Source organism: Drosophila takahashii, chromosome 2L (assembly GCF_030179915.1).
Source record: "Drosophila takahashii strain IR98-3 E-12201 chromosome 2L, DtakHiC1v2, whole genome shotgun sequence".
In the NCBI taxonomy this organism is placed as follows: domain Eukaryota; kingdom Metazoa; phylum Arthropoda; class Insecta; order Diptera; family Drosophilidae; genus Drosophila; species Drosophila takahashii.
In genome coordinates this window covers 16,752,999-16,780,068 of record NC_091678.1, presented here as the reverse complement: position 1 = coordinate 16,780,068, position 27,070 = coordinate 16,752,999, and the positions used below count along the sequence as shown (strand labels likewise).

The 27,070-nt window shown below is 37.4% G+C and overlaps 7 protein-coding genes and 1 long non-coding RNA gene across 12 annotated transcripts; 6 read left to right on the top strand and 2 right to left on the bottom strand.

Moving 5' to 3' along the window:
- Positions 1–153: 153 nt before the first annotated feature.
- Positions 154–1,223, top strand: Glyat (Glycine N-acyltransferase). The gene is made up of 4 exons (XM_017157833.3): positions 154–373; positions 435–679; positions 740–913; positions 974–1,223. Exons 1-4 carry the CDS (start codon positions 176–178, stop codon positions 1,197–1,199), a joined length of 843 nt encoding a protein of 280 aa, XP_017013322.2. The 5' UTR covers positions 154–175; the 3' UTR covers positions 1,200–1,223.
- A 199-nt stretch (positions 1,224–1,422) lies between these two features.
- LOC108068338 (uncharacterized) lies at positions 1,423–2,631 on the top strand. Its single transcript, XM_017157834.3, has 4 exons — positions 1,423–1,665; positions 1,722–1,969; positions 2,024–2,197; positions 2,257–2,631. The coding sequence occupies exons 1-4, from the start codon at positions 1,462–1,464 to the stop codon at positions 2,465–2,467; spliced, it is 837 nt and encodes a 278-aa protein (XP_017013323.2). The 5' UTR covers positions 1,423–1,461; the 3' UTR covers positions 2,468–2,631.
- A 2,129-nt stretch (positions 2,632–4,760) lies between these two features.
- Positions 4,761–6,552, top strand: LOC108068274 (uncharacterized). The gene is made up of 4 exons (XM_017157739.3): positions 4,761–5,004; positions 5,752–5,996; positions 6,049–6,222; positions 6,282–6,552. The coding sequence occupies exons 1-4, from the start codon at positions 4,801–4,803 to the stop codon at positions 6,490–6,492; spliced, it is 834 nt and encodes a 277-aa protein (XP_017013228.2). The 5' UTR covers positions 4,761–4,800; the 3' UTR covers positions 6,493–6,552.
- LOC138912926 (uncharacterized) lies at positions 6,130–7,545 on the bottom strand. 5 transcript variants are annotated; one of them, XR_011418501.1, is made up of 4 exons: positions 7,374–7,488; positions 6,622–6,787; positions 6,274–6,430; positions 6,130–6,231 (listed from the first exon to the last, which is right to left on the bottom strand). It is a non-coding gene; the product is annotated as an uncharacterized lncRNA (long non-coding RNA). The 5 variants fall into 5 exon arrangements; XR_011418499.1 differs by having other exon boundaries at positions 7,355–7,485; XR_011418502.1 differs by lacking the exon at positions 7,374–7,488 and adding an exon at positions 7,123–7,297.
- Positions 7,546–7,739: 194 nt separating this feature from the next.
- Spn28Dc (Serpin 28Dc) lies at positions 7,740–10,655 on the top strand. Its single transcript, XM_017157814.3, has 2 exons — positions 7,740–8,608; positions 9,636–10,655. Exons 1-2 carry the CDS (start codon positions 7,884–7,886, stop codon positions 10,537–10,539), a joined length of 1,629 nt encoding a protein of 542 aa, XP_017013303.2. The 5' UTR covers positions 7,740–7,883; the 3' UTR covers positions 10,540–10,655.
- Positions 10,656–12,526: 1,871 nt separating this feature from the next.
- On the top strand, positions 12,527–18,012 carry Wwox (WW domain-containing oxidoreductase). The gene is made up of 6 exons (XM_017157763.3): positions 12,527–12,725; positions 12,791–13,300; positions 13,363–13,542; positions 17,098–17,227; positions 17,285–17,413; positions 17,486–18,012. The coding sequence occupies exons 1-6, from the start codon at positions 12,634–12,636 to the stop codon at positions 17,672–17,674; spliced, it is 1,230 nt and encodes a 409-aa protein (XP_017013252.2). The 5' UTR covers positions 12,527–12,633; the 3' UTR covers positions 17,675–18,012.
- Positions 17,949–18,736, bottom strand: Sirup (Starvation-upregulated protein). Its single transcript, XM_017157766.3, has 2 exons — positions 18,457–18,736; positions 17,949–18,395 (listed from the first exon to the last, which is right to left on the bottom strand). Exons 1-2 carry the CDS (start codon positions 18,509–18,511, stop codon positions 18,094–18,096), a joined length of 357 nt encoding a protein of 118 aa, XP_017013255.1. The 5' UTR covers positions 18,512–18,736; the 3' UTR covers positions 17,949–18,093.
- A 1,877-nt stretch (positions 18,737–20,613) lies between these two features.
- LOC123003211 (protein peste) lies at positions 20,614–26,224 on the top strand. The gene is made up of 5 exons (XM_044394984.2): positions 20,614–20,833; positions 22,533–23,208; positions 23,861–24,158; positions 24,230–24,509; positions 25,186–26,224. Exons 2-5 carry the CDS (start codon positions 22,570–22,572, stop codon positions 25,553–25,555), a joined length of 1,587 nt encoding a protein of 528 aa, XP_044250919.2. The 5' UTR covers positions 20,614–20,833; positions 22,533–22,569; the 3' UTR covers positions 25,556–26,224.
- The last annotated feature ends 846 nt before the right edge of the window (positions 26,225–27,070 follow it).

The window sequence follows — 27,070 nt, the reverse complement described above, 5'->3', positions numbered from 1 at the left end:
TGCGATACTCAGAAGGTGTCTATATAAGAGTAACAAACATGTGTTCTGTCTGTTAAAGTAAGAGAAAACAACTCAAAGAGATGGAAATAATATCTTCATGGGGTTGGTTGTATGTATGAAAACATCTGCTCTTTTCAGTACCTATCATTTTGTTACAGTCCCAGCAACAATTTCAATGGGTTCTACTTCGCTAGAAATCGCTCGCGATCAGTGGCCTGAACTGAGAAATTTATATGCCAGTGATCGCACAAATCTCACTGGTTTTGACCTTATCGAATACTTTATAAACTACAAGCCCACACCCAGTGTCGAGTCAATTAAGATATATACAACCGATAAGGATTGGATTATACATGGCAGCTATATACTTACAGTAAACAGTTATTTTGCACTATTGTAAGGCTGAGCGATTATATGCCAGATCTTTATTTCAGCATCATTTTGATACCAAGGCATATATTTACCTTGATACCGTTAGAGGTTCCCTTGAAGATTTAAGGTCTTTATTGTGCTCTCTAAATCCGAAAAAGTTCCATTTGATCTGTGGCTATGAAGAACGTTTAAAGCCCATAGTTGAGAGCTATTGGTTACATTTGGGTCAAGATTTGGAAAAACTAGAACATCAGGGCACTATTGTCTATCACCTGCCTAGCAACAAAGTTCCAAATTGGGAACCAAGGTAAGATGAACTTACTATATTTAAGATAAATTAATTGTATGTCTTTATCCATCCCTTTAGTTTGTATCCCTCAATTAAAGTTGCTTATCTTAGCTCAAAATATGCTGACTTGGTCGACCAACACTGGGCTTATCGCTCGGCAGATTCTATACCTTTGATAAGGGGATTTATGGAGAACAACGTTAGTGCCGGTGTTTTCGAAACCCTTGGAGAACCCTTAGCTTGGTGTCTCAGGTGAAGAAAATGACTATATATAGCTCCCAATTTGGTTTACAACATCCTGTATTTTTACAGATCTCCTCATGGCAGCCTGTGCAACTTGCACGTTCTACCTACACATCGTCGTAAAGGATTGGGATCTTTGGCAGTGCTCTTCATGGCACATGAGATTAAGGCCACAGGTTCTGAAGTTCTGGCCACAGTTGTCCCCGAAAACCAGAGTTCCCGAAAAATGTTTGAGAAATTAGGTTTTAAAGATACAAGCAAACTGTATTGGGCAGTGATGCCATCCACACCTTAAATAAATCTAAAATCACTAATAATCTATAAGTCAAAAGGTATCAAATGTCGACTTTACCCGGTGAAATTTTTGTTTATTCGCTTTAATTTGCCTCGAAATATAGCTAGTTTCGCAAACATGTGTTCCTATATCTCTCTTCTTTCTCATTTCCAGTGCAAATTCTCTTAAATTCAGAACACTGAAAATATAATTCTCTTGGTTCGTTTTGCTTTTAAAGACTAATTTAGTTCTCGATCGGCTTTCGCAGGGAGAGGTAGTCATCATGTCGGAGGAGAATTCATTGATTGAAATCCCCCGCAGCGAGTGGACTAAGCTGCGAGATTTGTATGTCCATAAAGATACCGATCCCCAAGGCTACCCATGCATTAATAATTTTATCAAGTGGGTGGAGAATGATCCAGAACTTAAAGTTACATTCCTATCACTAAATGGCGACTGGCAAAAAGATGGAACCTTTGTTTTAACTGTAAGTAGTGCAATATAGTACATCTGTATTTTCTTATCCATTTTGTCTATATGAAGGTGGATTTGGGAACACCCCTTAAACACATATACTTTAACACTCTTGGCGACAATTTGGATCGTGTGACAAAGGCTCTAGAATGTTTAAACTCCTTTGAGAATAAATACGTATTTTTTGGATTTTGTTCTCGACTGAAACCTGCGGTAGAACATATTGGCAAAAAATACTACACCACCAAAGAACTTCTTATTGTGGACACCCTTTGGTATAGTGCAAGCAAGGAACTTATAGATACTTTTACCATTGAGTAAGTTTGTTTTTGTATAATTTCTTACAAGTTTTATAAGCCATTTTAATGCAGAGTTCCTTCTGGAATAACTCTTTTAAACCTGACTCCCGAAGACGCTGAAACAATTAATGAAATTTGGCCACATCGTGGACCCGGCTCAATAAACTTTGTTAAAAGTTTAATAAAGAATAATGTAAATCTAGGAGCCTATGATGACAACGGAAAATTGGTTGCCTGGTGTTTAAGGTGAGACATCGAAATATATTTATAGTATTCTGTTTCTATATTTATCATTAACTTTTTAGATTACCGATCGGGTCCTTGGGTCTGTTGCAGGTCTTGGAATCACACAAACGCCTGGGCCTGGGCAGCTTATTGGTGAAATCTATGGCCAAAAAGATTTCCGCACTAGGAGATCAAGTTCTGGCCCCAGTGGTCACCAAAAACACGGCATCGAGGGGCATGTTTGAAAAAATTGGTTTCCGATCTATAGACACAACGTATTGGGCTGATTAACAATATTACACGTACGGCCAACGTAAATACCAATAAGTGCATTAAACATTGTTAAATGCAAAAAAACAATTCTTGATCAGCTTGGTTATTCACACATGTGTATATAAGTGCTATTACTATTACGTTACATATAAAATATTTTGTTTTGTTAACTTTATTAAACGACGTTACAAAATTAATTAATTAATGTAGTGCTTATTTGGTAAAAATATGTTATTACTAGACATCGGATTTTAGGTGAAATCGTTTTTTTTAAATACGATTTAAAGCCACATTTGATTAGTTACAAATTTTATTTATTAACTTATATTTAGATTTAAGCCAAACTTTATTGAGGTTTTCGTACAAAAATTTTAATCAATCAAATGTGGCTTTAAATCATATTTTAAAAAAACGATTTCACCTAAAATCCGATGTCTACACCCAAAAAAAAAATCGACTGAAATCGCCCTTGGTTTTAGAAAATCGCCTATGAATTTGCTTCACTGGCGATTTTGTCTATATTAAAGAAAGTAGGTTTTTAAAATCAAAGAAGTTTTTTCCTAAAATCAAAAAAAAAATAGACTGCAATTTAGAAATTTTTTGCTAGAAAGTAAAAAAATATTTCTTCGAATTTAGAAATAAAGGTTTTCTAAAAAATTGAAATACGGTTTTTTTTAAATATAGACAAATATGTTTTAAGTAACAAAAAAAAATTTATTAAATTCAGAAAATACAAAAATTTATTTTCGGGCTTCGGAATTATACCCGGTTGTTTCTGTGACGCCACGGCCTTTGTGTTGTTTTTTTTTCGTTCTTGGTTGTCACCATATTTGATTTTCCTTTAATTGAGCACATGGGTGGTTTCAAATTGGAACTGTAATAATAACTGAAATGAGTATACAAATTACAAGTTATAAATATAAAAACCCAATAACTTACTATTTTGAGAAAAACATCTTATCTTGGTCGCCGCACGCGGGAATCGAACCGCTAAACGCTCGCCTCACAGTTTGTAGTCAAGCACTCTACTAGCTGCGCCACGGAAGCATCACGTGAGGCGCTGTACAAAGTCTATTCACATTTTGTTCTCCTATTTTTACTCAAATTGATCTGGCTCTCTTCTGGTTATTCCTTTTAGTTGTTCATTTAATTTTGCTCTTAAATATTTATTGATTAATAATAATATTTATTATGGTTCAATAGTAACAGTAATTGAATGTTTCAAATTTGAAAAACTTAAACATCATTTTTATCAAAATATAATTATTCATGAGCTAAAAAAAAATGCAATACATTTTTTTTATTAATATGTAACTATTAGTGTTAAAAAAAAAAACAAAAAGACACCATTAGTTTTTCGTCTCGACGTGGGTTTGAACTCACTCTTGCAGCCGCAAGCTTGAATAACATATGCATGCACGCACGCGTTAGACCCCTAGGCTACCAATCCCGAAAATTTTCTTCGATTAATAGCGATTTTTTCTTAGGCTAAAAAATAATTTTCTAAAAAGTATATAAGAAGGGAAATCGATCAAATACGGTTAAATTTTTTATTTCCTAGAAAAATATTTCTTAATATCACACATTTTTTTCTAAATGTTAGAAAAATCTTCAAACATTTTTTCTGTTTTTAGAAAAACAATATTTCTATTATGTGGAAATATTTATAATTTTAATGGCAATTTTTTTTTAGTTTTAGAAAAGTTCAGTCTTTTTTTTTCTAAAATCAATGGCGATTTTAACCCTCAAAAAAAGAAAGGAATATTAGAAAAATAAACCTTATAATTTAGAAAAAAAATTGCTTTTTCTGTATTTCAGAAAAAATTTTCTAAAAAAACTCGTTCAATTCAGAATTTTATTGAAGATTAGAAAACTTTTCTGAAGATTAGAAAAATTTTCCTCTTTATAGAATATTTTTTTAAAGCACAGAAAAAAAGTTTTTTTCTATATTTAAGAAAAAATAATTTTTTGAGTGTAGTTATTACAATTCAAACCTCATTTCCTTACGCTCATAATAAGCTTTATTAACAGAATCATTTTATTTTGTTTTAAGAGATAACTCAAACGAAACTTATCATTCAGCAATAAGATAAACTTGTAAAGTATCGGATGCTAAGATAAAGGGTTTATCCATTGACCACATTTCGCACTTATCTAGAAATCAAGAGGTATCAAATACCAGTATTTACCTCGTAATTTCGGTAATTTTGAAAACATGTGTTCCCTTATCTGTGTGTCTCTCTCAACTGAAAATTCTTTAAGATCCAGAACTCAAAAAATATATTTCTCTTGGTTCGATTTGTTTTTAAAGATTAGTTCTCGATCGTCTTTTGCAAGAAGAGGTAGTCATCATGTCGGAGGCGAATTCATTAATTGAAATTCCCCGTAGCGATTGGACTAAATTGCGAGATTTGTATGTCCATAAAGTTACCGATCCTCACGGCTTTCCATGCTTAAATAATTTTATCATGTGGGTCGAGAATGATCCAGAACTGAAAGTTACATTCCTATCATTAAATGGCGACTGGCAAAAAGATGGAACCTTTGTTTTAACTGTAAGTACCCAGAGAACAGAAACCGCATAGGCACACATTTTTATACCCTTGTAGAGGGTATTATAATTTCAGTCAGATGTTTGCAACGCAGTGAAGGAGACGTTTTCAACCAAATAAAGTATATATATTCTTGATCAGCACCAATAGCCGAGTCTATCTAGCCATGTCCGTCTGTCCGTCTGTTCGTCTGTTCGTCTGTCCTTCTGTCCGTCTGTCCGTCTGTCCGTTTCTTTGCGAACTAGTCTCTCAGTTTTAAAGCTATCGCGATGAAACTTTCCCGAAAGTCTTCTTTCTATTGCAGGTAGTACATATGTCGGAGCGAGCCGGATCGGACCACTATATCTTAAGGCTCCCATAGGAATATTCAAACGTATATAAGAAAATTCATTGTTACTTTGTAGGAAGTAGGCGTTTTAATTCTTGACTACTTAAAACAGGCTTGAGAGTCTGGTTCTCTTTCAGAATTGTGAAAAGGTCTGATTTTCTTTCTTTTCCTTATATCCCCCTCTCCCTTAAGTGATTACTTCAAGATCCTTCAAACTTTGAGTTTGATATGATATGTAGATTTTGTTCTTAATTTGATAACAATTTTGAGAAAACCATATTTAAAAAATCAATTTAAAACATGTGGAACTCAAAAAATGTCGTTTTTATTTGATCAACATTTTACACTCCGATGATAACGTTAGAATTATCTTTTTATACACCGTACGTCTTAATCCATTCATCCATTTTGTCAAAACCTAGGTGGATTTGGGAACACGTCTTAAGCACTTGTACTTTAACACTCTTGGCGACAATTTGGATCGTTTGACAAAAGCTCTAGAATGCTTGAACTCCTTTGAGAATAAATATATCTTTTATGGATTTGGTTCCCGGCTGAAACCTGCGGTAGAACATATTGGCAGAAAATATTACACCAAAGAACTGTTTATGGTGGAATCCATTTGGTATAGTGCAAGCAAAGAACTTGTTGATTCTTTTACTATTGAGTAAGTTTGTTGTTGTACTAGTTTACTAGTTTTTCAAGCTATTTTAATGCAGAGTTCCTTCTGGAATAACTCTTTTAAACTTGGCTCCCGAAGACGCGGAAACCATTAATGAAATTTGGCCACATCATGCACCCGGCTCAATAAACTTTGTAAGAAGTTTAATAAAGAATAATGTACATTTAGGAGCCTATGATGACAACGGAAAATTGGTTGCCTGGTGTTTGAGGTGAGATATCTAAATGTATTTGTAAGGTTCTGTTTCTATATTTTGCTTTACCTTTTTAGATTACCGATCGGGTCCTTGGGCCTGTTGCAGGTCTTAGAATCGCATAAACGCTTGGGGCTGGGCAGCTTATTGGTGAAATCGATGGCCAAGAAGATTTCCGCAATGGGAGATAAAGTTCTGTCACCAGTGGTCACTGAAAACACAGCCTCTAGGGGGATGTTTGAGAAAATTGGCTTTCGATATATAGGCACCATATGTTGGGCCTATTAACAATATTAAACTAATCTGTTTAAACGCAACATACAATTACATATAAATAAATGTGTGAAGTTTTTAGTTAACTCTTTTAAATATAATGTGATCTTCAAATATAATCAATTTTAAAGTTTCGTTATTCACCTTTCTTTTGTACTTCAAAATTATAGTCACGTTGGATTTTTTATATACATACGTCTACCGAAACGTGTGATACGATCTTTCTTTGTTTTCAAGTTGTCAAAGCCTTTCGAAATGAATTTCCGGATGATGTTTACTTTTTTTGATGTGTTCGGCCCTCGCAAAATATCTGATTTTAGGAAATATAAGCAGAAAGTGTTTTTTGTAAGAAACCAGAATGTCAGACAGCACAAAACAGACAAAAAGTTTACCAAACTTAAGAATATTATGATGCTGATAGGAGTAAAATTCGATAATCCTAATAAACAAAATTTTTTCAACAGGTCATCTATAGCCATTTAAAAATACCTATTATGAAATCGGAATCTTGTAATGTTCTCTAAAACGGGTTATACTTCAATTTAACGGAGTTTTCAATTAGCATTTGAGAATATTCTTAGGCATCGCTCAAAGGGCAAATTACTCATAATTTCCCAAGTAGTTTATAATGCAAGTCAGGCTTACTTTTAATTTACTACCGGTACGTGTGATGGCTTTTTCTATCGATAATAAAACCCATTTGCAAGTAGTTCTTATAGATCGACCCAGCATCGTGCTCATCGTATCCTAGCTCCGGGAAGTCCCCAGCTTTATCACAGTGCCAATGTGCGCAAACTTTCCAATGACAAAGCCCAGAATACGCATCTAACATAACTGCTATAGTATAGCTTATAAATTATTTAAAATATTTACTCACCGGCAGCGAGAGAACACACCTGATAGAGGGGGCCGCGAGAATTTTAGTATGTTCGTCACGGGTCGAGAAATACAGATAGACGTCAGGGAGAGAGAGAGAGCTCGAATGGATTTCCGCCATAGACTTCGAAGAATATTGAAAGGGGGCAGTACATCAATACAGAAAGTACCGATCGTTGAAGATCAATAACAAGTGCAGACATTGGCATCCATGTAAACAAACCCGGGGTATAACCAGTGACTCGTCGTCGGCGAAAAGCTCTACAAGATCAGCTGGGGATCAAGAGCGGATTGCGAGAGACCGGGGCTTGAAGGAGTGTGTTTTGTTTGCTTGATAACGAGTTTCCGATTCCAGTTTTATAAAGATTCGCGCTGAGTTCCCAACAGCTCAGTCTGGCTCTAACAACTCGAACAGCCGCATCGCGCTTAGCCCTAGAAAAATAAATATATATATTCCCACATATATATATATAGCCAGACCTATATATAAAGTTTGTTCTGTGTGCGTTCAAGATTAAAAAAATTACAAAATGTGGCGCTTGCTTTTGGCTCTGGCGTTGATCAGTGCGGTGTGCTGTGATTCGGACCTTTTTCGAGATGATCTGAGGACTCCGGAAGCGTTGGACTCCCTGGAAAGACTAAGACAAAAGCAGCAGATGCGGAAGCAACAGCAGCAGCAACAGCAGGAACCCCAATATATCCAGCCGATTCCCTTGCCAACTTCAGCGCCCCTGCAATCGCCCGGCCTTGTAAATGGCCTTGCCACCCAAAGTGATCCCGCGACAAATCGATTTTCCGGCAGTTCAGTAAAACAGCCCCAGCCGCAGCCGGCTGGCTATTCTACCGCCTACGTGGATCTGCCGATCTCCGATCAGATTGCCCAAAGTGTGCTGAATTTCGCGCATATTCTGGGCCAGAACTTGGGCTATCAGAAAACGGAGATCTTCTCCCCGTTGAGCATTGTCAACTCCCTGGCTTTACTACAGCTGGGCGCCAAGGGTCGCAGTTTCACGGAGCTGTCCTCTGTTTTTGGCATCACGGATACCATCCGGCTGCATGAGCAGTTCGGTTTAATGCTGCAGGATCTGCAGCAGCCCAACAGGGAGGGAATTTCGCAGGGACGACCTCTAACTAACTGGCGAGCCACCAGCCCAGTGAGATCCAATCGACGCGCCCAGAGACCCGGAGCCCACGAGGTGCACCTGGCCAACGGACTGTTCACACAGACCGGCTACTCACTCAACCCCGACTACAGGTGAGCTTCGCTGCGGATAATTGACTGCAAACTGGATCTAAAGCGAGATCTGGTTGGGGATGGGTGCTGGGAAAAGCCAGGTGATTAGCGTTGCCTTGGGGCCTTACACGGAGCAAAAATTCAGGGCTTTCGGGTGGATAAGTTCTTCTTACTTAAAAAAAGAGGTATTTTTAGGGTTTCTTTCATATGGAAGAGTTTCGATGAAGTTTTTTATTAGTCTTTGGACAAGAGAATTTATTTTATCCTTTTTAATTCCTCAAATAAGGGTTCATTATTATCCCATATTTTATATTTTCTATATTAAAGTATACTATCCATATCGCTAGTTGTAATAGTGTAACATTTTATATTAATTCTGAATAGAAACTTTGATTCTCGCGTAATTTTTTTCACCCAGTGTAGGGTTAGCAGTTGAGTAACGCACACATATAATTTCATATTTATTTATGATACATCTAAACACAAGCTTTCATTGAGGAATATATACGTACTTTGTTTACAATTTAATGGGGAACGGTCGTTAATCACGTTTATTTCAAATTTCCCAGCAAGATCGTTGGAGTGACAACAAATGAGAGAATAAAGAGAGAATAATATATATGATTGTAAAAGGTTAATAAGGTCAATGTGTGAAGCCAAGTAACCGGAACCGCAATGAAATTACAGATTTTCACCTAAGATAGGGCCTAAATTTTAATAATTCTTTCCAGATCCCTTATCTTATCAGTTAAAAAGCATGAGTTTCAGAAAGCCAAAAGATTTGAATAATACTGTTTACAGATAGGAACTTTTCAAGGTTTTGTTTTAGGTAATGGGAATTATTATAGATTATACAGCACTGACTTACCATTTATTTTAGTTTTGGATAAAGGTAAAGTTTTTGAAAGTTTGTAGCTTACTGAAGGTACATATTACAATTCCGACCCATCTCTAAACTTGCTCCACTTTACCCAACGACGTTTGCATACCCAATGGGTAACGCCTTATTGATTGATTACTCATATGCTCCGCTTTTGTGCAATTTCAGACGGGCGATCGCAGAGGTCTACGGGTCGAGTCTGGAGGTCCAGGATTTCGAGGCCAGTCCGGCGCAGGCGAGATATAACATAAATGCCTGGGTGGCACGTAATACGAACAACCGCATTCAGAACATAATCTCCAGCGATATTCCGCATAGCACCCGAATGATTCTGGCCAACGCCCTGTACTTCAAGGCCTTCTGGGAGACGGACTTCATTGACTCGGCCACTCGACTGGATAACTTCTATCCGAACGGCGAGGGAACTGAGCCGGCGATCAGGATCCAGATGATGGCCACCGGAGGATCGTATCCGTACCACGAGGATGCCCAGCTGGGCTGCAAGATCATTGGGCTGCCCTATCGGGGTAACCTGAGCACCATGTACGTCATCCAGCCCTTCAAGTCGTCGATGGTCGAACTGATGGCCCTGCAGAAGCGTTTGAGCCCGGAAAAGATCGAAAACTTGATCGGCCAGATGTACAGGCGACAAGCTCTGGTGGCCTTTCCCAAAATGCATCTCACCGAGTCCTTGAACCTGAAGACCGTCATGCAGAGAATGGGTCTGGGCGGCATCTTCAGCACCGTGCAGAATGATCTCTCGCTGATTGCCGCCAACGAAGCTTCAAGGACGAATTCGCTGGGCGGGAAGAGCCTCCAGAATCTGGAGGCCCAGCGAAATGCGGGCGGAGCTCACTCCGATTTGGTGGTGGACGACATTGTCCACAAAGTGGACTTCAATGTCAACGAGCAGGGAACGGAGGCGGCGGCGTCTACGGTCACGTACCTCAAGAAATCCGGTCCGGATGTCCTCTTCCGCGGAGACACCCCGTTCATGGTGCTGGTGCGCCACGATCCCACCAAACTGGTGCTCTTCTACGGCCTCATAAACGAGCCCCCAGCTGCCGCTTAGTCCCAAGGATATAAGATTATTAAGCTCTAGTTCCTAAGTTCGTTGACTCTTTAGTTAGGAAGCCGATAGATCATTTGAAATGATTCAAAATAATAAATTAAACAATAATAATAGTACACTCAAAATAAATTTAACCCTAAATTTTAGAAAATCGCCATTAAAATTTCTTTTTTCTAAATACAAGAAAGTTATTTCTAAATCTAAGGAAATTTTTCTTAAGTCAAGAAAGTTTTCCTTAAATCCAGGAAGTTTTTCTTAAATGTAGAAAATGGTTACCATGAACTAAAATCACCCTAAAATCTAGAAAAAATGCCCTTAAAATTAGAAATTATTTTCTGAAAAATAGAAAGGCAAACGAAAATAATAAAATATATTGGCAACACCTTTTCTAAAAATGAGTGTCCTAACCCTAAAATTAAGCTAACCCTAAATAATGGAAACATTTCCTAAAAAGTAGAAAGTTTTTCTAAAAAATAGAAATAGTTGTTTTCACATGCTCTGGCACACCAAAATGTTCAATGCCAGAACTTGTCAGCTGCCGGCCAGCTGTACTCGTGGCGCAGACCGTTAAAGCACTTGGTTAGCAATCGAATCGACGCGGGTTCGAGTCCCAGAGCAAAATTTTTTAACTTTTTTTTTAATGTTATTTTATTTTTTTTAATTTATTTTATTTTATTTTTATTTATTTTTTTACTTTTTTTTATTCCTTTTTTTATTGATGGCAAGCAGTAAACTAAAAATAATTAGGTTTATATTCAGTTATTTACTATATACTACACATAATATAAATTGCGATAGCATAAATATATGCATATGTATATACGTATGTAAATAAGTAAAATGCGAATGGTCAAAATTATGCAATTAGTATTCAAATGTGTTGTCCGCTTCACCCTTTACATACAATGCTCGGTTTGCCACAGCAAGTTTAAGTGCTACAATGGCCCAGTATGTAGGCCATTCGCTCCTCGCGCGGGAGACCCGGGTTCGATTCTCACGACGGACAAGTAAAAAATTGTAAGTTTTTTTCATGAACATAAAATATTAACTAATCATAATTTCTACATTCCCAATCTTCCGCAGTCCCGTAGTCCACATTTACAACCACATTTGGCTTTGGTTAGATAAGAAATCCAAGCGCAAATACATAATAATAAATACATAACCTTTAACATTCACAATATACAAGACACACAACGCCTGCATAATATGTATATAGGGAGGAGTACATAATATAAACGCATATACAAAAAAAAAATCATGATTGAACATGTTTTTTTGTTTTGTTTTTAATTTCTATTTTTTAGGAAAATTTCCTACTTTTTAGAAATTTTTGCCCTTAAAATTAGTAAAATTACCCTAAAATTTAGAAATATGACGTCAAAAAAAATCAAAAATATAGAAAAATGTGACCCTAAAATTTAGGGCGAGCTTGTCTTGAAGACAAAAGTAGGGCGATTTCCTTGACTTTAGGGTTAATTTTATTTTGAGTGTAAAACTAACCATGGGCATTTTTTATGGTTGGGTGTTCTGACCGTTTTAAAAATGGTACATATACGTACATATTTTTTACCACTCATTTTATATCCGATGAATAAGCCTTTAATCTTTCTATCCACATTGTTTTATTTAATTTATAAATTGTGTAGATGGCTTTTAGATTGACTTGGAAAGTAGTGAAGTATATAATTTACTTAATAACCTTAATATTTGGCGAAGTCCTTACATTTTCTTAAAATTTGTTATCCTTTAATTGTGTTTCCTGCAGCTTTCAATCAACAATTTCATGGGGCTATTTTTATGTTTTTCAATTTATTTAATTTAATGACGAATCAATCAAAAAACTTTAAGATATATTTATTTATTTTAAATTCAAATTTATAACGAATTTGTAACCAACCGGTTATGTTATCGCAACGGTTATGTTAACTATCCGGTTGCGACTAACATGCCCCTGCTAAACGAGCAGCTGTTCACCCTCACCCACTTTCCAACACTGTTTTTAGCCGGAACTTTAATTGCGAATTGTTTTTCCCGAGTTTTAGGTGGTTTTAGGTTAATTTAACGTTTAAAAAATAATAAAACCGAACCAAAATGATGTCCCTGCCCGACACGGATAGTGAGGATGAGCTGCCACCCGGCTGGGAGGAGCGGGCCACCGATGACGGCACCGTTTGCTATGTGAAGTAAGTCAAGGGTCAAGTGGAGTCGTTACTCAAAGATAATAAAAAGATATTATTTGTACCATTAGCCAACAGGGCAAAACCTCGCAGTGGACACACCCGCGCACTGGTCGCTCCAAGCGGATTACGGGGGAGCTGCCGCTGGGCTGGGAGAAGTACTACGATGAACAGGGAAAGCGGTTCATGTTCCTGAACAAGGAGACGCAGCAGCGGACGAATGTGGATCCCCGTTTGGCCTTCGCCGTGGAGGAGCCCACGCAGAATGTGGCCCAGGTGCGCCAGAGATTCGACTCCTGCTCCACGGCCCTGCAGGTTCTGCATGGCAAGGATTTGCATGGACGCACTGCCTTGATTACGGGCGCCAATTGTGGCATTGGCTACGAGACCGCCCGTTCGCTGGCTCAGCACGGCTGTGAGATAATCTTCGCCTGCCGCAATAAGACCACCACCGAAGCGGCCATCGAAAGGATCGCCCAGGAACGACCTGCAGCACGGGCACGCTGTCGTTTCGCAGCCCTCGATCTCAGCTCCTTGCGTTCAGTTCAGCGATTTGCCAAGGAAATCAAGCAGAGCGTTAGGTAAGTCATCTTAACTACTCTTAACTACATTTTAAGTTAAATCTTTATATCTTATATTGCAGCCACATTGATTATCTCATCCTGAACGCGGGCGTATTTGCACTGCCCTATACTAAAACGGAGGATGGCCTGGAAACCACATTCCAGGTCTCCCACCTGTCGCATTTCTACCTGACATTGCAACTGGATACGCTGTTTGATTACAAAACACGGATCGTTGTGCTGTCATCCGAGTCGCACAGGTAAGTCGGAATTTAAGCACAATAGCACGTTCATAGATATAATGGTTATGGGCTATGAATGTTACGATTACCCAGTGGTTTTCAATCCTTATTTTGTCAGTTATAAGGCTTACAATCCATTATTTTTTTCTTAACTTACCCACGCGCTCATTTTCTTCTTTGACAACCGCCCTAAATCAGTTAACTATCTATTGCGGAAACCAGAGCTAAATAATTATTCCTAACAATTGTTTTCGCTAAACAAAAGGAGTTCTTATCTCAATCTTATATGCTTATAATTAAAAATTTTTTCAGTTTATTTTTATCTTAATTTAGCCACGCGTTCATTTCCTTCTTCGACACAGCCTTAAAGCAATAAACCATCATTTGTAGAACGCGCGGAGCAAAATAATTTTTGCTAATACTTGTTTTTACCAAACAAAAAAATTTCTAATCTTAATCTTATAAGCTTATAATTGAACATATTTTCCTTATAAGAATTATCAAGGAAAACCATTTAGTTGCAAATATTAAAAAAAAAATAATTACTTAAAGTTCACACAGTTCAGAATAATTATATTATAATTTAATACTTTTGAATATTTTTGCTGATCCCTATCAGTAGCCCTTGGGATTGCCTTATATGTAGCCTTATTGAAAACATTCGAATCCAGCTTGTTGAATGTTTATCACCTACTTTGTGAAGAATTTTAAGTTTGGAAAAATACCTTTTGTTTGAAAAAACATTAATTGTGAGTTTCTTTCAAATATCAATTGGAATCAGTCGAATTTCTCTTAGTGCTCCATTTAATTCAATTTAGCTAATCTGTTGATCAGTTACATTTTTTTATTGCCGACACTGTAAATCTCGTTTCAAAGTTCCAGCGTTTGCCGGCAAGCACTTGCCATTATAGCAACCTGTTATTCTGTTTTCGTATAAAGTAATTTTTGCTAAAATCACATGGATTTTAATTAATTGAAGTTGAATTTGGCATATGTCATATTCTAAAAATATTAATTTTTTATTCAGTTTATAAGTTGTCAGAAAGTAAATATAAATGGCTGTGATTTGATTTTAAATTCAGTCTGAATCCTATCGATGTCCAAAATGCGAACATGTCTTTTTGATTTTTAAGGAAAAATGAACGAATCAATAAGGATATAAAAATAGATATCAAATATTACAGAATTTCAAAATAAATAAAATTAGAACACAGTGGATAACTTATAGTCGGCAGACCCCCTCAGCTTTGAATATGTGTCTGGCATTCCAAGTTGTCTTCTTTTATTTTTGCAAGTTGATTGCACTTTTATGAATCCGCATAGTGGACTTTGGACCGACCGGTTTCTTTTCGCGCTTTGGGGCCAAACTATTCATAGCGCAGGCCAGAAATAAATGTATTCCGCCTGAAACATGCCGGCTAGTGTAGCGTTTTCCAAAAAGTTTTTCTGTTTGCCCCCGCATCTCGTGTTGTTTTGTTTACAAAAGATGTTTTCGGTTTGGTCCGATTTCAAGGCGAAACGTAATTGAACTCGGCTTGGAATATATTATTTTTGTTCCCAACCAAAGGCTTCGTTTACATTTTGTGCTGCGCAATCTCAAACAAACAAAGACGCAAAGAAAAATAATTACGACGCTGACGCAGCTGTGATTGTGCTATCAAAACCATAACCACTTCCCCAGTCCATAAACTCGCCCATTGATTTGTACATAACAACAATATGATCTCACTCACGTGCAGATGTAAGCACAGTGGAGTGAAGAAGTTTAAGAGCTGTATAAAAAATTTAATAATATTATTTGGAAGCTATACAATTTAATAATTGTCCAAAGGACAAATTAAAAAAAAAATTACATCCATCCATTTTCATTCAATTTGCTCATTATTAATAGAAAAAATTCATTCATGGAGATTTTTTTATTGAAAATTCAAGGTACATTTTTTTTGTTTTTAATTAAATAAATAGAGAAAATGTTTGAGTCATGCCAAAATAAATAAATATTTAAAATGCTCAATTTATGTTAAACTTTTAAAACTAAGAACCCTCCTAAAGTTACAACAGATTCAAATAGTCACCTACAATTGCCCTAATGTTCGCTAACTCGCTTAATTAGATTGATTAATTTAGGGGAACAAATGACCCACTGTGCATGCTGTCAAAGAAGAAAAATAAATCATTGGTGAACGAGTCTCGTGAAGCAACGGAAGAGCACAAAACCAAAATGAACTGAAGTGGATGTACATACATAGTTGTTATTGGAGGTGGTTTTGTATCTGCTGCGTTCGTTGCTTTGCTCACGTACAACATTTTTGGCTTCATATCTTTCTCACCCTGGCGAACGTGCAACAAAAGTCTCGTGCGCTTTTTGGAGTACTCGCAGATAGTCATGTATGCCACCAAAAGCGTTCAGATATGATGAATTACACTCGGTTCCTATTGGGGTCATTGCTAGCAATCAAAAGTCGGTGCTAACTGATAATCACTTTCAAATGGCACAAAAACAAATACTATTACTTATGCAATTTCAATTATTTTCACACCCATCCATCAGAAATTCTCAGAGATGCACAAAAAACAAGCTTATTTACATATTCTAAGAACGATGTTAACATAAATATCTACTTTAAAAATGTTTATACATTTTGTTGTGGGATTGGCACAAGCTAAATAAAAAGTTAACAACTTAAATATCAATATTTTTAAATTTTAATTTATTTACAAATACAGAATATAGAATTTAAATTGAAAGATTAATTTTGGAGTATTGCTATAACTTCAGGGGTAATTATCGTTTTGCAATTTAAACGAGTTTCATCAGCCATTTATCAGTCTGCAGAAGTGGTTAATTTGCTTTGAATATATTCATCCAGACCCGATAAAGAACACTTACTTGCCCAGCCAGTACCTACCACAACAAACAAAAAACAACGACAACGGGTTATACATATTTATTATGGATGGCGAGTACGGCCCATACTTATAAATAAAACAGAATTTGCATACATTTTGCGACGTTATATTTACATCGCCCCCAAGCCGAGCGCTGAGATGGAGATTCAATAAAATGAAAACAAATCCAAAGTCCAAAATGTGCGCGCAGAGGTGTTTGTGGATAGAAATGTTTTCATGTTGCGGATTTTGGGAGCTATGCGACTTGCACATGCGCTACACATGAAGATGTTGGGGCTTCCCCCTTTGTGAAATGTGGGAAAATAGCTGGGTTCACTAGAGAGTTCAATATTTATATCCGAGTGTCCTTGTTAATTGTGTGGCTTTGTTTCAGCCAGCCACTTGTGGTCGCCATTGTCCCTTGGTCTGGGTATTAGTCACCACTATTGTCTGTTGACTGCGATTACGATTCCGATGCCGTTAATGCCCCTTTGCATCTCATTAAAGAAGAGCGTTTAGAGCCGGCTATGCCAGCCGGCAATGCCAATCAAGACCCGTTTTGCGATTGTCGGCCGGCGAGGGCAAAGTCCAATGGGGTTCAGCCGGACAAGGAATGTTTTGTGTGTGGGGGGACGACTACTGGAAAAAAAGAAATGCGTCGTTAAGAATTGCGATTCCTTGCAGATTTGCCAACCTGCCCGTGGAGAATCTGGCGGTGCATCATCTTTCGCCGCCGCCGGAGAAATACTGGAGCATGATGGCCTACAACAATGCCAAGCTGTGCAACGTCTTGTTCGCCCAGGAACTTGCCCAGGTGAGTCAGAAATCGGGTCAATTAGATACAATTATTTTTAACCCTTTTTTTTTGTAGCGCTGGAAGCAGCGAGGAATTTCTGTGTTCAGCGTGCATCCAGGCAATATGGTATCGACCCATTTATCACGCAACTATTGGTTTTACCGACTGCTCTTTGCCATAGTGCGTCCCTTTACCAAGTCACTGGTGGGTTGGATAAGAAAAGAAAATGTTTTCTAAAAACTTTCACTAATTGTTCTCGTTTACTGGATATTTTAGCAACAAGCTGCTGCCACAAGTATTTACTGCGCCACCGCCAATGAGCTGACAGGCCTGTCTGGACTGTACTTCAACAATTGCTTCTTCTGCGAGCCCAGCAAATTGTCGAAAAGTGCTCCACTGCAGCAGCAACTTTGGCAAGTTAGCGAGAAATTGATTGCCGAGCTTCTGGAAGAGGAACAGCATTAGCTACTATTACACTTTAATATATTTATACACTTTGTGCAACAGGTAAATTTATAAGATTTTTAAAAAAGGGAACGTCTAAGAAAATCATTACTCGAGGGCAATAAAATCTAGAAATCATTATATTACTAAAGAAAGATTTTAAATATTTAAAAACAGTTAGGGTTAAAACAGTTAAAGTTTAGGTCTTTAAATTGGTCAATTTAATTTATATTATGTTTTTTTAAGATTATTAAGGGTTTTACCAGCTGGATCATTCCAAATAAATTCAACGAAATTATCTTGTTAGCTTTAAAAATATTCTGTATTTTTTTTTACACTATACAATAGTATTCCACGAGTATACATTTTAGTTTTTATCAAGTCTTAATGGGTAGCATTTAAATAACAGCCTAAGTACTAAGTAAGGAACTCTTTGGGGACTAGAAATCGGAGACGCGTCCTTTGCGCTCCCAGTCGCCGTACCGCGTGGGCTCCGGACCAGCGGGTCCGCCGATCTCGCCCGTGTAGGGATTGGTCTGGTTCGGCCACGGCTTGAGGGGCTCCTTCTCCTGGTAGGGATGGCGCGAGAATTCATCCAGTTTGCCCAGCGGCGTCTTGGCGCGCAGCTTCTTCTGGAAGGCCATCAGCTTCTCGGTTCGGGTCTTTGGCTCCTTGATCTCCACCACCATGTCGCCACCTCCGGCTGCTGCCCTCCAGGCGCCGCTCGTCGAGAGATAGCTCACTGGTAAAAACATAAAATTAGACACTTCTGCACTACAGTGGTCCCTCGCACACACACACACCTTGCTTGCCCACTTGGGGAAGGGCTCGCGCCGTTTGTCTGGCCATGGATTGCATTTTGTTTGGATTTGGATTGGGATTGCTTAAAAGTCAGTTATGTTATGCAAGATGCCGGCAATTCTTCTGAGTTCAGTTTCTGTTTCTTCTTCGAAGTTATTCACTTGAATGTTTCACTTCCGCTTGGGAGTAATTGTCACTCGCTTGATTGTGCGCGTCTGAATTAAAATCGGAGGCTGAGATTCGCTTTTATAGCCCGCGTCGCGCTGCCTGGCCGTTCAGTTTCTTTATTTATTTTTCCATATGGTGGGAGGGACCTGAAAATGTACTAGATATGGCCCCAGAAATACGCGTAGTGGAGACTTAAACCAGCGGAGGAACTGTTAGCTGTGACTCACACCACAGACGGTCTGGCAACGACCCTTCGCGAATTTCAGCTGGCAATGCTGGTGTTTTAAATTCAAACCGACTGCTTATTAATCATAATAAGTTATGATTATTATATAACATGTTGGCTTTGATTAACTTAAGCTCCCTATAATAGAAATAACTTGTTTATCTAGGCAATTTAATAAAATTCTTAAACAAAAGAGAACGCTATAGTCGGGTGCCCAGATTTTCAGATACCCGTTAGTCAGCTAAGGCGCGAGCAAGGGAGACGCAAATATGAAGCTTTGATTGACATAACATTTTATGGATAAGTCTATGGGTATTTATAGTCGAGGCATAACCTCATTTACACTTTTACAAAATCTTTAAAAAGATTTTAACGTTGAAGGGTTTTAGTAGACGTTAGAATGGCTAGAACAATCTATATGGAACATTTTTAGTTTCTAGCTTTAAAAATGTAATTGCCAGAGCAACAAATTCAGATTTTTAAACTAACGCCATTCATTAGGAAAAACTTTGAATGCGTATAACTATTTAATAAATGGACCGTTTCTAAAATTTTGGGTGTGTTAGAGGTGATATTAATAATCAAAACAAGATGTCTTTTACACTTTTCCATAAACTTTAAAAGAAGCTTACGAATCTAACTCTGCAACCCCAACTATCCAGCTTTTATAGTTTCCAAGATCACAGATTTTACACGGACAGATGGAAGGAGGATTTCCTTAATCACTAATTAGGCAACCATTAACGTCCAAACGACAACTCATTGCGTTATTACCTGACAATATCATGTTGATTCTTTTAGATGTACCTCATACATGATCTTATAATGGATAGGACTTTACTAGAAATTTCCAATGCTACGGTTTCCATTGTGCTGTCATACTTAATCTGATTAAATCCATCGATCGGTTAAATCAAACAAGCTCACCCTTTTCATGATTTAAACTTCAGTTGGCCTGGGCTGCGAAGTGCACTGCTATAAGGTCGGTCGGGTCTTTCCTTATCGCCCTGAGCCATCGCCAATTGAGAGCGAGCGATTAGGAATTGGGGTCCGGACATTATCATGGCTTATCAGCCCAAACCCTTCAGGCAATAAGGTAAGAAACCCGAAAACATGAATCGCAGGTTGAAGTTTACTTTACTTTTACTATTACTCGTAATGCCAGTGCTCTCGGTTCGGGAAACTGTAATATTTCAGTCACTCACGGTATCGTTAAATGGTAACCCCACAAACATGGAGCCATTGAACCGGAGCGTTGCATTTAAGCTCTACGCGATTAATAAACTTTAAACTGAAGTCTTTAAGGACACTGAAAGAAATTGTATTTAATGTTCAGACAATACAATCGACTATACTTAAATCATCTAAATATTTTATGAATATGTGTTATTTTTAAACGTTCTTAATTTATTAAGAACTGAAATGTTGAGAAGATTTACAAAAATGAATTGCTATTCATCACAATTTTATACAGTGAGCCTATATGCAGTAAATTTTTTTTAAAATGTTTAAACTGCTATTACATTTCTTTCAGTGCCTTCATTAACTTTTTGTAAAGTTCTGTATCATTTTATTCTGACATTTATGTTTATTTTTCTCGCCGTTCTATATAGCCGTCTTGTCGGATTGAAAATATTCTCTTACCGTCAATTCAGTCGTTATCAAGTCGGCATTCGAAGAGGTTTGATCGCACCCCAAGACTAAGATTTACAGATACTCGAACGCACAATCCATTCCCTCCACTGATCTAGTCAGGACGCGAGTTAAATGAAATAAAAATAGTTCCACAAGTTTCTTTGAAGGCGATTCCAACGAGAATATTTGCAACTTGAGTTGCATTATCAGAGGTGCCAGATAACCTCCACCCTACTGCGTGGACTTGGACTCGGATCAGATCAGATCAGTAATCATAAGGAAGTGGGAGAAATCGGACAATCTTCATCTCTAGCACTGCAGACGCAACATCGAGCAAAGACCCCAAACGAGTGAGTTTCTTAATAATATATTTAGGCCAAATAATAACTTTTTAGAAAATCAAGTTATAAATTGTAGAATTAAAGATTAAAAGAATCGATAAACTCGAAGGCGTACAAACAAAACTGATAAGAATGAGTAACTCAAGCAGACAAAAAACAACAGGAAATGTCTGTAAAAAAAATACTTAAACTATAAACAAATCGTTTAACTAATAATTCAAATTTATTACATTACACTATGGGAAAAAAGTCAATTTTTTTGGCATAAAATCAACTTATTTTACAAATTATTTTTAAAAATAAAATATATTTTGTGAATTTACATACCCTAATTAGCCAAGAACAGTTATCTAAGATTTTTTACTAGCAACACTATAAGGTTGATAAACGAACAAAGTCAGCTGTTTGATTGACTTTGTTGTGTGCGTAAATTAGTGAAAAATCTTTGCAAACTTTCAGTGCTTATTTTGTGGAGCAACAAAATGGTTTATTATTTCTGATCATGTCAAATCGTAGCAAAGGTATTTATAAATGTATCTTAGATTACATGTTTTGATTATTATGGCTTGTTGTCCAACTGTGAACTGTTTTAAATGTGTATCTTTTTAGCTTAAAACTAACAAGTTTGTTTGTGTTCCGTGGTGTACAACTTATAAATGGCACAAAGTTGCAAAAAGGTAAAAACGCAAAGTTATTACCAAATGTATCCTTAATATCGCAAAACTAATAATTTTTGCAACTTTTTGCACGTTTTTTCAAAAAAATGACTTAAATCCAGCAACTTATAAACATAAAAAAAATATTTTTTTAAATAAAATAAAATCTAAGTGGCTTTCATTAATCTTAAAAATTGAATTCATGGAAAGGGACAAGTCAAGTGAAAATCCTGGCTGCAAAGGACTCAAATATAAAGAAGCTGGACCCCCGTTAAAGCTAAAATTGGCATCTGCTCTAAGATAATATTTCACTTTTCTTGTACATGACACCAAATTTTTTTTTTTTTTGACAAATTTTAAAAATTAACGTAATCCGAAATTATTTTACCGTCTTACCAATACAAATACAAATTTTTTAAAATCCCTGCCAATTAATTTGAAAATGCGGCGTGGGCGGTGGATAAAAACAATGGTCCGATTCAAAAAGCAACAAAAACCGAAATTACAGCTTTATCTTAATAGTATATATACAAAATTTCTAAATTGTACCTCTAAAACTAGAGTTTATGCCAAAAAAATAGACTTTTTCCCATAGTGCATTAGTAAAAAGTTCAAATATGCACGCTTTTGGGTAAATAACCTACATGAGTGGAAAAACATAATTGCAACTTAACTTTAAGCTACTTCAATGTAATAAAACCCAATTAGTACTCATTAATTGCAAACGATTGCAACAGTGTATAATCACTTAACTTTCTTTTCCTGCCATTTCTGAATAAATTTTCCATTATTATTTAAATTAAAAGGTTGGTTCAATTAATGTTGCCTAGAATCATGATACTAGTATTCCCATAATATTATGTAAAATGTACACACTCCCCATAAAATACAGAATAACTGACTAACGATAATTATAGTATAAAAACTTCGTCTGCATAGAAATCGCTACATTGTAAATTAATTAACACCATTTTTATAGGTTTAATCAAAACTAGTTGAGCATGGTCATTTTATATGCTAGCTTAATTGCACGCGTATTTTTCTGATTTCAGGTGCAATACGACATAACTTAAGTCCCCTCCCACTACCATGATCGGAAAACAGCGCATTTTGCGGACCAGTGCGTTAGGTCTACTTTTGGCCACCTTCAGTCTTTTCTCGGTTGTTTACATGGAGCAGATCGAACGTTGGATGCTCGAGTGGTTAATGGTTCTGAAGCCCGGAACTCTGATTAGCAGCCTGTGGGAGTCCCCCTCCATGGACATAAACGTGGATCTGTATATTTTCAATTGGACAAACTCAGAGAGCATAGGCGATCCTACGGTGAAGCCGCGATTCGAGGAACTCGGACCTTACCGCTTTACAGAGCGGATGCAGAAGGTCGATGTCCAGTGGCACGATGAGAACTCAACGGTGTCCTACAAGCGTCGCAGTCGGTTCGATTTCGTTCCGAATCTCAGTGCTGGTCTTCCCTCAGATCCCGTCGTGGCACCCAACCTGCTAATCGTGGGCTTGTACCAGAAGATGATGCTCTGGAGTCCCATGCTCCGATCCCTCATGATGATGGCCTTAAATATTTACGGCAAGGAGCAGACAATGATTCGGCCAGCTAGCGATTGGATGTTCGACGGATTCGATACGCCACTGATCAAGATGAGCAAAATGGTTCCGCCTAGCCTCGTTCCGGAGATGAAATTTTCCTATGAGAAGATCGGCTATGCATATCCAGTAAGTCGATTGAGAAGTGCTTATAACAAGATATTATAATACAAAAATCTTTTCCTTTGAAACATCCCAGACCAATTTCATGAATTTCTTAACTTATCCGAATTTTCAAGTGTTTCCATTGGAGCTATATTCGCGATCAGGCATCGGATAAACTGCCTTTGACTTTTTGAATTTTGAGTATAATAGAAGATTAGAAGAATAGATAAATGGCATAAACTCAAAAAAAAAATCGAACGGCTTTCCAGTTTGTTGGAAATACCAACACAATTTAGTGGTTTAATCTGCTTGAATTTTATACACTTATGTTAACTTTGATTTTTCAAAATTTTTCGACTATTTGTCCTTGATAGGAAGTTCCTATAAGGTCCCAAAAACAAATTCTCACAAATTCATAAAATTCAGACAGGTTGACTAAAATGATTCATTCGAAATAAATTTTACAGTCATTCAATTCATTAAAAATAGAATTGAGTTGAATGAATCAAAAATGTCTTGGAATACTACTGCTAATTTAATTTCATACATGTTTTATAAAAAGTCTTTGGAAACCTTAATAATTTTGTATAAACAATTCAATCGTCATTTATAAAATTTCATTCAGTAGTTAAAGGAATGTTGTCTTATGCTCTAATTGTAATCTTATAATTTTTAGCGCAACGGCAGCATGGAAATCTACGGCCATCACAATGTCTATACAGGACGAGATGAGTTTAGGAAACTGGGTCAAATAGCTAGATGGCGCTACAACAACGTCACAGAAGCCAGTCCCAGGTGCAAATTGAAGGGTAGTGCCGGGGAGTTCCACCCAATACCGCTGGTGAAAGGCAGACCCATATCCTACTTCCTGCCGGATCTGTGCCGCGAGCTACAGGTGGACTATTCTGGCACCACATTATTCGAAGGCGTCGAGGCATTTGTGTACAAGGGAAGCGCGCGCAACATGGCAAATGGTAAGTTATATATCTCAATTATTTCCTGTTCCCAAATGGACATTATAAACGTAAAATCCTTTCCCTTACAGGTACTGAAAACCCTGATAACAGTTGCTATTGTCAGGAGAACTGCCAGGAGGTGAGATCTGGTCTCCTGAACATATCCTCCTGCTGGTATGGGGCGCCAGTTTTTGCCTCCTATCCGCACTTCTATCAAGCCGATCCCTTCTACGCAGATCAGGTGGAGGGCATGAAGCCCGACAAGGATCGCCACGAGATGGTCATTATGTTGGAGCCCAAAACCGGAATGCTCCTGGAGATCAAGGCCCGCATTATGGCGAATTTGTTGGTCGAACCCAAAACCCATTTGTAAGTAGAGCTTAATCAAGGCTCTAAAATATAGTTATTTTTAGTAAAAACACACTTAATCACGGTTTCACAGAAATCTTGTTAAGCCAAATTCTGTTAGAATTTCTGTGATACACCGGAAGTATTAAAAAGTAAACGCTTCTTAAGTTTTCTTTTCTGAGGAAAAGAATGTTTAACAGGAAAGCCACACGAACCCAAAACCCATTTGTAAGTAGAGCTTAATCAAGGCTCTAAAATATAGTTCTTTTTAGTAAAAACACACTTAATCACGGTTTCACAGAAATCTTGTTAAGCCAAATTCTGTTAGAATTTCTGTGATACACCGGAAGTATTAAAAAGTAAACCCTTCTTAAGTTTTCTTTTCTGAGGAAAAGAATGTTTAACAGGAAAGCCACTTGACTTACTATCACCAAATCTAAAACTTATCAGCATGTCGTTGAAACATTCCAGAGAAATTTTATAAATTTCTTGACTTATCCGAATTTTTAAGTGTTCCGTTGGAGTTACGGTCGCCATCTGGCATCGCAGAAACTGCCTTTGACTTTTGAAAATTCCAATTTCTTGCTATACATACATACATACTTGCTATACATACAAACATACATAAATATATATGTACACAAAAAATATATATTTCAGTTCAAGAAATTTAAAAATTAATTTACCTTTTTTTCAGAATCTATCGCAACGCGAGAAAGACATTCTTCCCATTGATCTGGGCGGATTATAATGTGCGCATCACAGACGATCTTCTGGCTTACGTAAAGTTAATACCAATCCTAGAATTGGTGGGCAAGATCTGTGGTATTCTAGGCGTGGCTCTGGGCGTGCTTATGGTCTTCTGGTATCCCCACCAGCTTATTTGGCAGAAAAGCCTGATGCAGAAGATCGAGATCAATGCCCTGGAGACGAGCAGAACGTCTGACACCATTAAAAACAAGAGGGAACGTTATAGTCGGGTGCCCCGACTATCAGATACCCGTTACTCAGGTAAAGGGAGTGCGAGGGAGATGGAGATAGAGATAGAAAACGTTGATCACGCATAACTTTTTAACGAATGGTCCGATTTGAAAAATTTCTTCTACATTTCGATAGGTATTGATAAACACAATAAAACTGCATTTTTACTTTTCCAAAATATTAAAATTTTTAAAATCGTATATAAGCGATGGTGGGCGTTAGAGGGGGCGTGGCACCATTTTGAAACAAACTTGCGCTGCGTAGGAATTCCTAGAATCTGCATGCAAAATGCCAATCTTCTAGCTTCTATAGTTTCCGAGATCTCAGCGTTCATACGGACAGACGGACAGACAGACAGACAGACAGACGGACAGACGGACAGACGGACATGGCTAGATCGACTCGGCTAGTGATCCTGATCAAGAATATATATACTTTATGGGGTCGGAAACGCTTCCTTCTACCTGTTACATACTTTTGCACGAATCTAGTATACCCTTTTACTCTACGAGTAACGGGTATAATAATGGAGTGGAGGAGTCGCCGCTGCTGATAGGATTACAATATACGGGTAATTCTAACTGAGGATTTAGGTTTAATAAAGTATGGATAATGTCATAAAGTTAAGTTTGCAGGGTTTTTCTTGCCTAGTCTAAAGTTTAAGCCAATAAATGGTTAATGGTGTTCAAATACTCGGTGCCTGAAGAGTATCGAATTTATAGATTATGTACATACTCGTTTTTGTTTTTTATTAATATTGCTTGTTCGTTTGCATGCGTTATCACATGAATCATTCAGTTAAATAAAGCACCAAGGAAAGTATATAATTCATTTGTTACTGATAAAAAACTGTGAGGAAATAATTACGCATACGAATCGCATAATATTAGCATTGAACCGCCTGAAATCGAATGCTTGTAAACTCAAATAAATAGCAAAAGCTATAAAATTTGTTTCATTGATTGCGGAAACAAATTTTTTAAGATTTTCTGGTTGGGTTTTATAGGGTATTAGGGCTTCAAAGTCCAGAGTGGTCTGCGGATGCCTCAGTCGGCTAAATCCCCGGGATCTTCCCCGCTGGAGATCGAGGAACCTCCTGTTCATGATGTTCCTGCTGAATCCCCGGAAGAACCACCCCCGCTGGGAGATGTTCCTGATGTTATTGATGTTCCTGAGACCGATCTATCAGGTAAAATATAGAATTATTGAATACAATCAAAATATTTATAACACCAATTTTGTTTTAGTATACTTATGATACTACTGCAAGAGTTCATTTCATTGCAAGTTCCTTGTGATGGATCATTATACGTCGGAGCACCCATCGGAGGAGCTCCAACCCAATATGAGCTGGCCCCACATCTGGCAGCACCAGGATGTGAGCACAAAGGGATTCTAAAACAGCAAGCAACTTTATAATACAAAATAAAAACACACAAATTAAATGTAATAATATGACTAAAATGTTTACATTGAATCGCCTGAAATCGCATCGATGCGCTTACCCGATTCAGAACCGATTGAAGAAAACCAAAAACCGGTTTGGCAAAAAACCAGAGAGAGAAAAGAGCGCCGAGAGACTTATGCTCTGCTCATTTGCG

What these genes read in the sequence shown, in the direction of transcription:
- Sirup (XM_017157766.3), bottom strand. Translation starts at nt 18,511, where the DNA reads ATGCAATCCATGGCCAGACAAACGGCGCGAGCCCTTCCCCAAGTGGGC. An exon ending in TCCCCAAGTGGGCAAGCAAG is followed by an intron (nt 18,396 to 18,456) that starts GTGTGTGTGTGT and finishes TGTTTTTACCAG; the next exon opens with TGAGCTATCTCTCGACGAGC.
- LOC108068274 (XM_017157739.3), top strand. Translation starts at nt 4,801, where the DNA reads ATGTCGGAGGCGAATTCATTAATTGAAATTCCCCGTAGCGATTGGACT. An exon ending in GTTGATTCTTTTACTATTGA is followed by an intron (nt 5,997 to 6,048) that starts GTAAGTTTGTTG and finishes ATTTTAATGCAG; the next exon opens with AGTTCCTTCTGGAATAACTC. An exon ending in TTGGTTGCCTGGTGTTTGAG is followed by an intron (nt 6,223 to 6,281) that starts GTGAGATATCTA and finishes TTACCTTTTTAG; the next exon opens with ATTACCGATCGGGTCCTTGG.
- Wwox (XM_017157763.3), top strand. Translation starts at nt 12,634, where the DNA reads ATGATGTCCCTGCCCGACACGGATAGTGAGGATGAGCTGCCACCCGGC. An exon ending in GGCACCGTTTGCTATGTGAA is followed by an intron (nt 12,726 to 12,790) that starts GTAAGTCAAGGG and finishes TTGTACCATTAG; the next exon opens with CCAACAGGGCAAAACCTCGC. An exon ending in GAAATCAAGCAGAGCGTTAG is followed by an intron (nt 13,301 to 13,362) that starts GTAAGTCATCTT and finishes CTTATATTGCAG; the next exon opens with CCACATTGATTATCTCATCC.
- LOC123003211 (XM_044394984.2), top strand. Translation starts at nt 22,570, where the DNA reads ATGATCGGAAAACAGCGCATTTTGCGGACCAGTGCGTTAGGTCTACTT. An exon ending in AGATCGGCTATGCATATCCA is followed by an intron (nt 23,209 to 23,860) that starts GTAAGTCGATTG and finishes TATAATTTTTAG; the next exon opens with CGCAACGGCAGCATGGAAAT. An exon ending in CGCGCGCAACATGGCAAATG is followed by an intron (nt 24,159 to 24,229) that starts GTAAGTTATATA and finishes TTTCCCTTACAG; the next exon opens with GTACTGAAAACCCTGATAAC.
- Spn28Dc (XM_017157814.3), top strand. Translation starts at nt 7,884, where the DNA reads ATGTGGCGCTTGCTTTTGGCTCTGGCGTTGATCAGTGCGGTGTGCTGT. An exon ending in TCACTCAACCCCGACTACAG is followed by an intron (nt 8,609 to 9,635) that starts GTGAGCTTCGCT and finishes GTGCAATTTCAG; the next exon opens with ACGGGCGATCGCAGAGGTCT.
- Glyat (XM_017157833.3), top strand. Translation starts at nt 176, where the DNA reads ATGGGTTCTACTTCGCTAGAAATCGCTCGCGATCAGTGGCCTGAACTG. An exon ending in ATGGCAGCTATATACTTACA is followed by an intron (nt 374 to 434) that starts GTAAACAGTTAT and finishes TCTTTATTTCAG; the next exon opens with CATCATTTTGATACCAAGGC. An exon ending in CCCTTAGCTTGGTGTCTCAG is followed by an intron (nt 914 to 973) that starts GTGAAGAAAATG and finishes GTATTTTTACAG; the next exon opens with ATCTCCTCATGGCAGCCTGT.
- LOC108068338 (XM_017157834.3), top strand. Translation starts at nt 1,462, where the DNA reads ATGTCGGAGGAGAATTCATTGATTGAAATCCCCCGCAGCGAGTGGACT. An exon ending in ATGGAACCTTTGTTTTAACT is followed by an intron (nt 1,666 to 1,721) that starts GTAAGTAGTGCA and finishes GTCTATATGAAG; the next exon opens with GTGGATTTGGGAACACCCCT. An exon ending in ATAGATACTTTTACCATTGA is followed by an intron (nt 1,970 to 2,023) that starts GTAAGTTTGTTT and finishes ATTTTAATGCAG; the next exon opens with AGTTCCTTCTGGAATAACTC.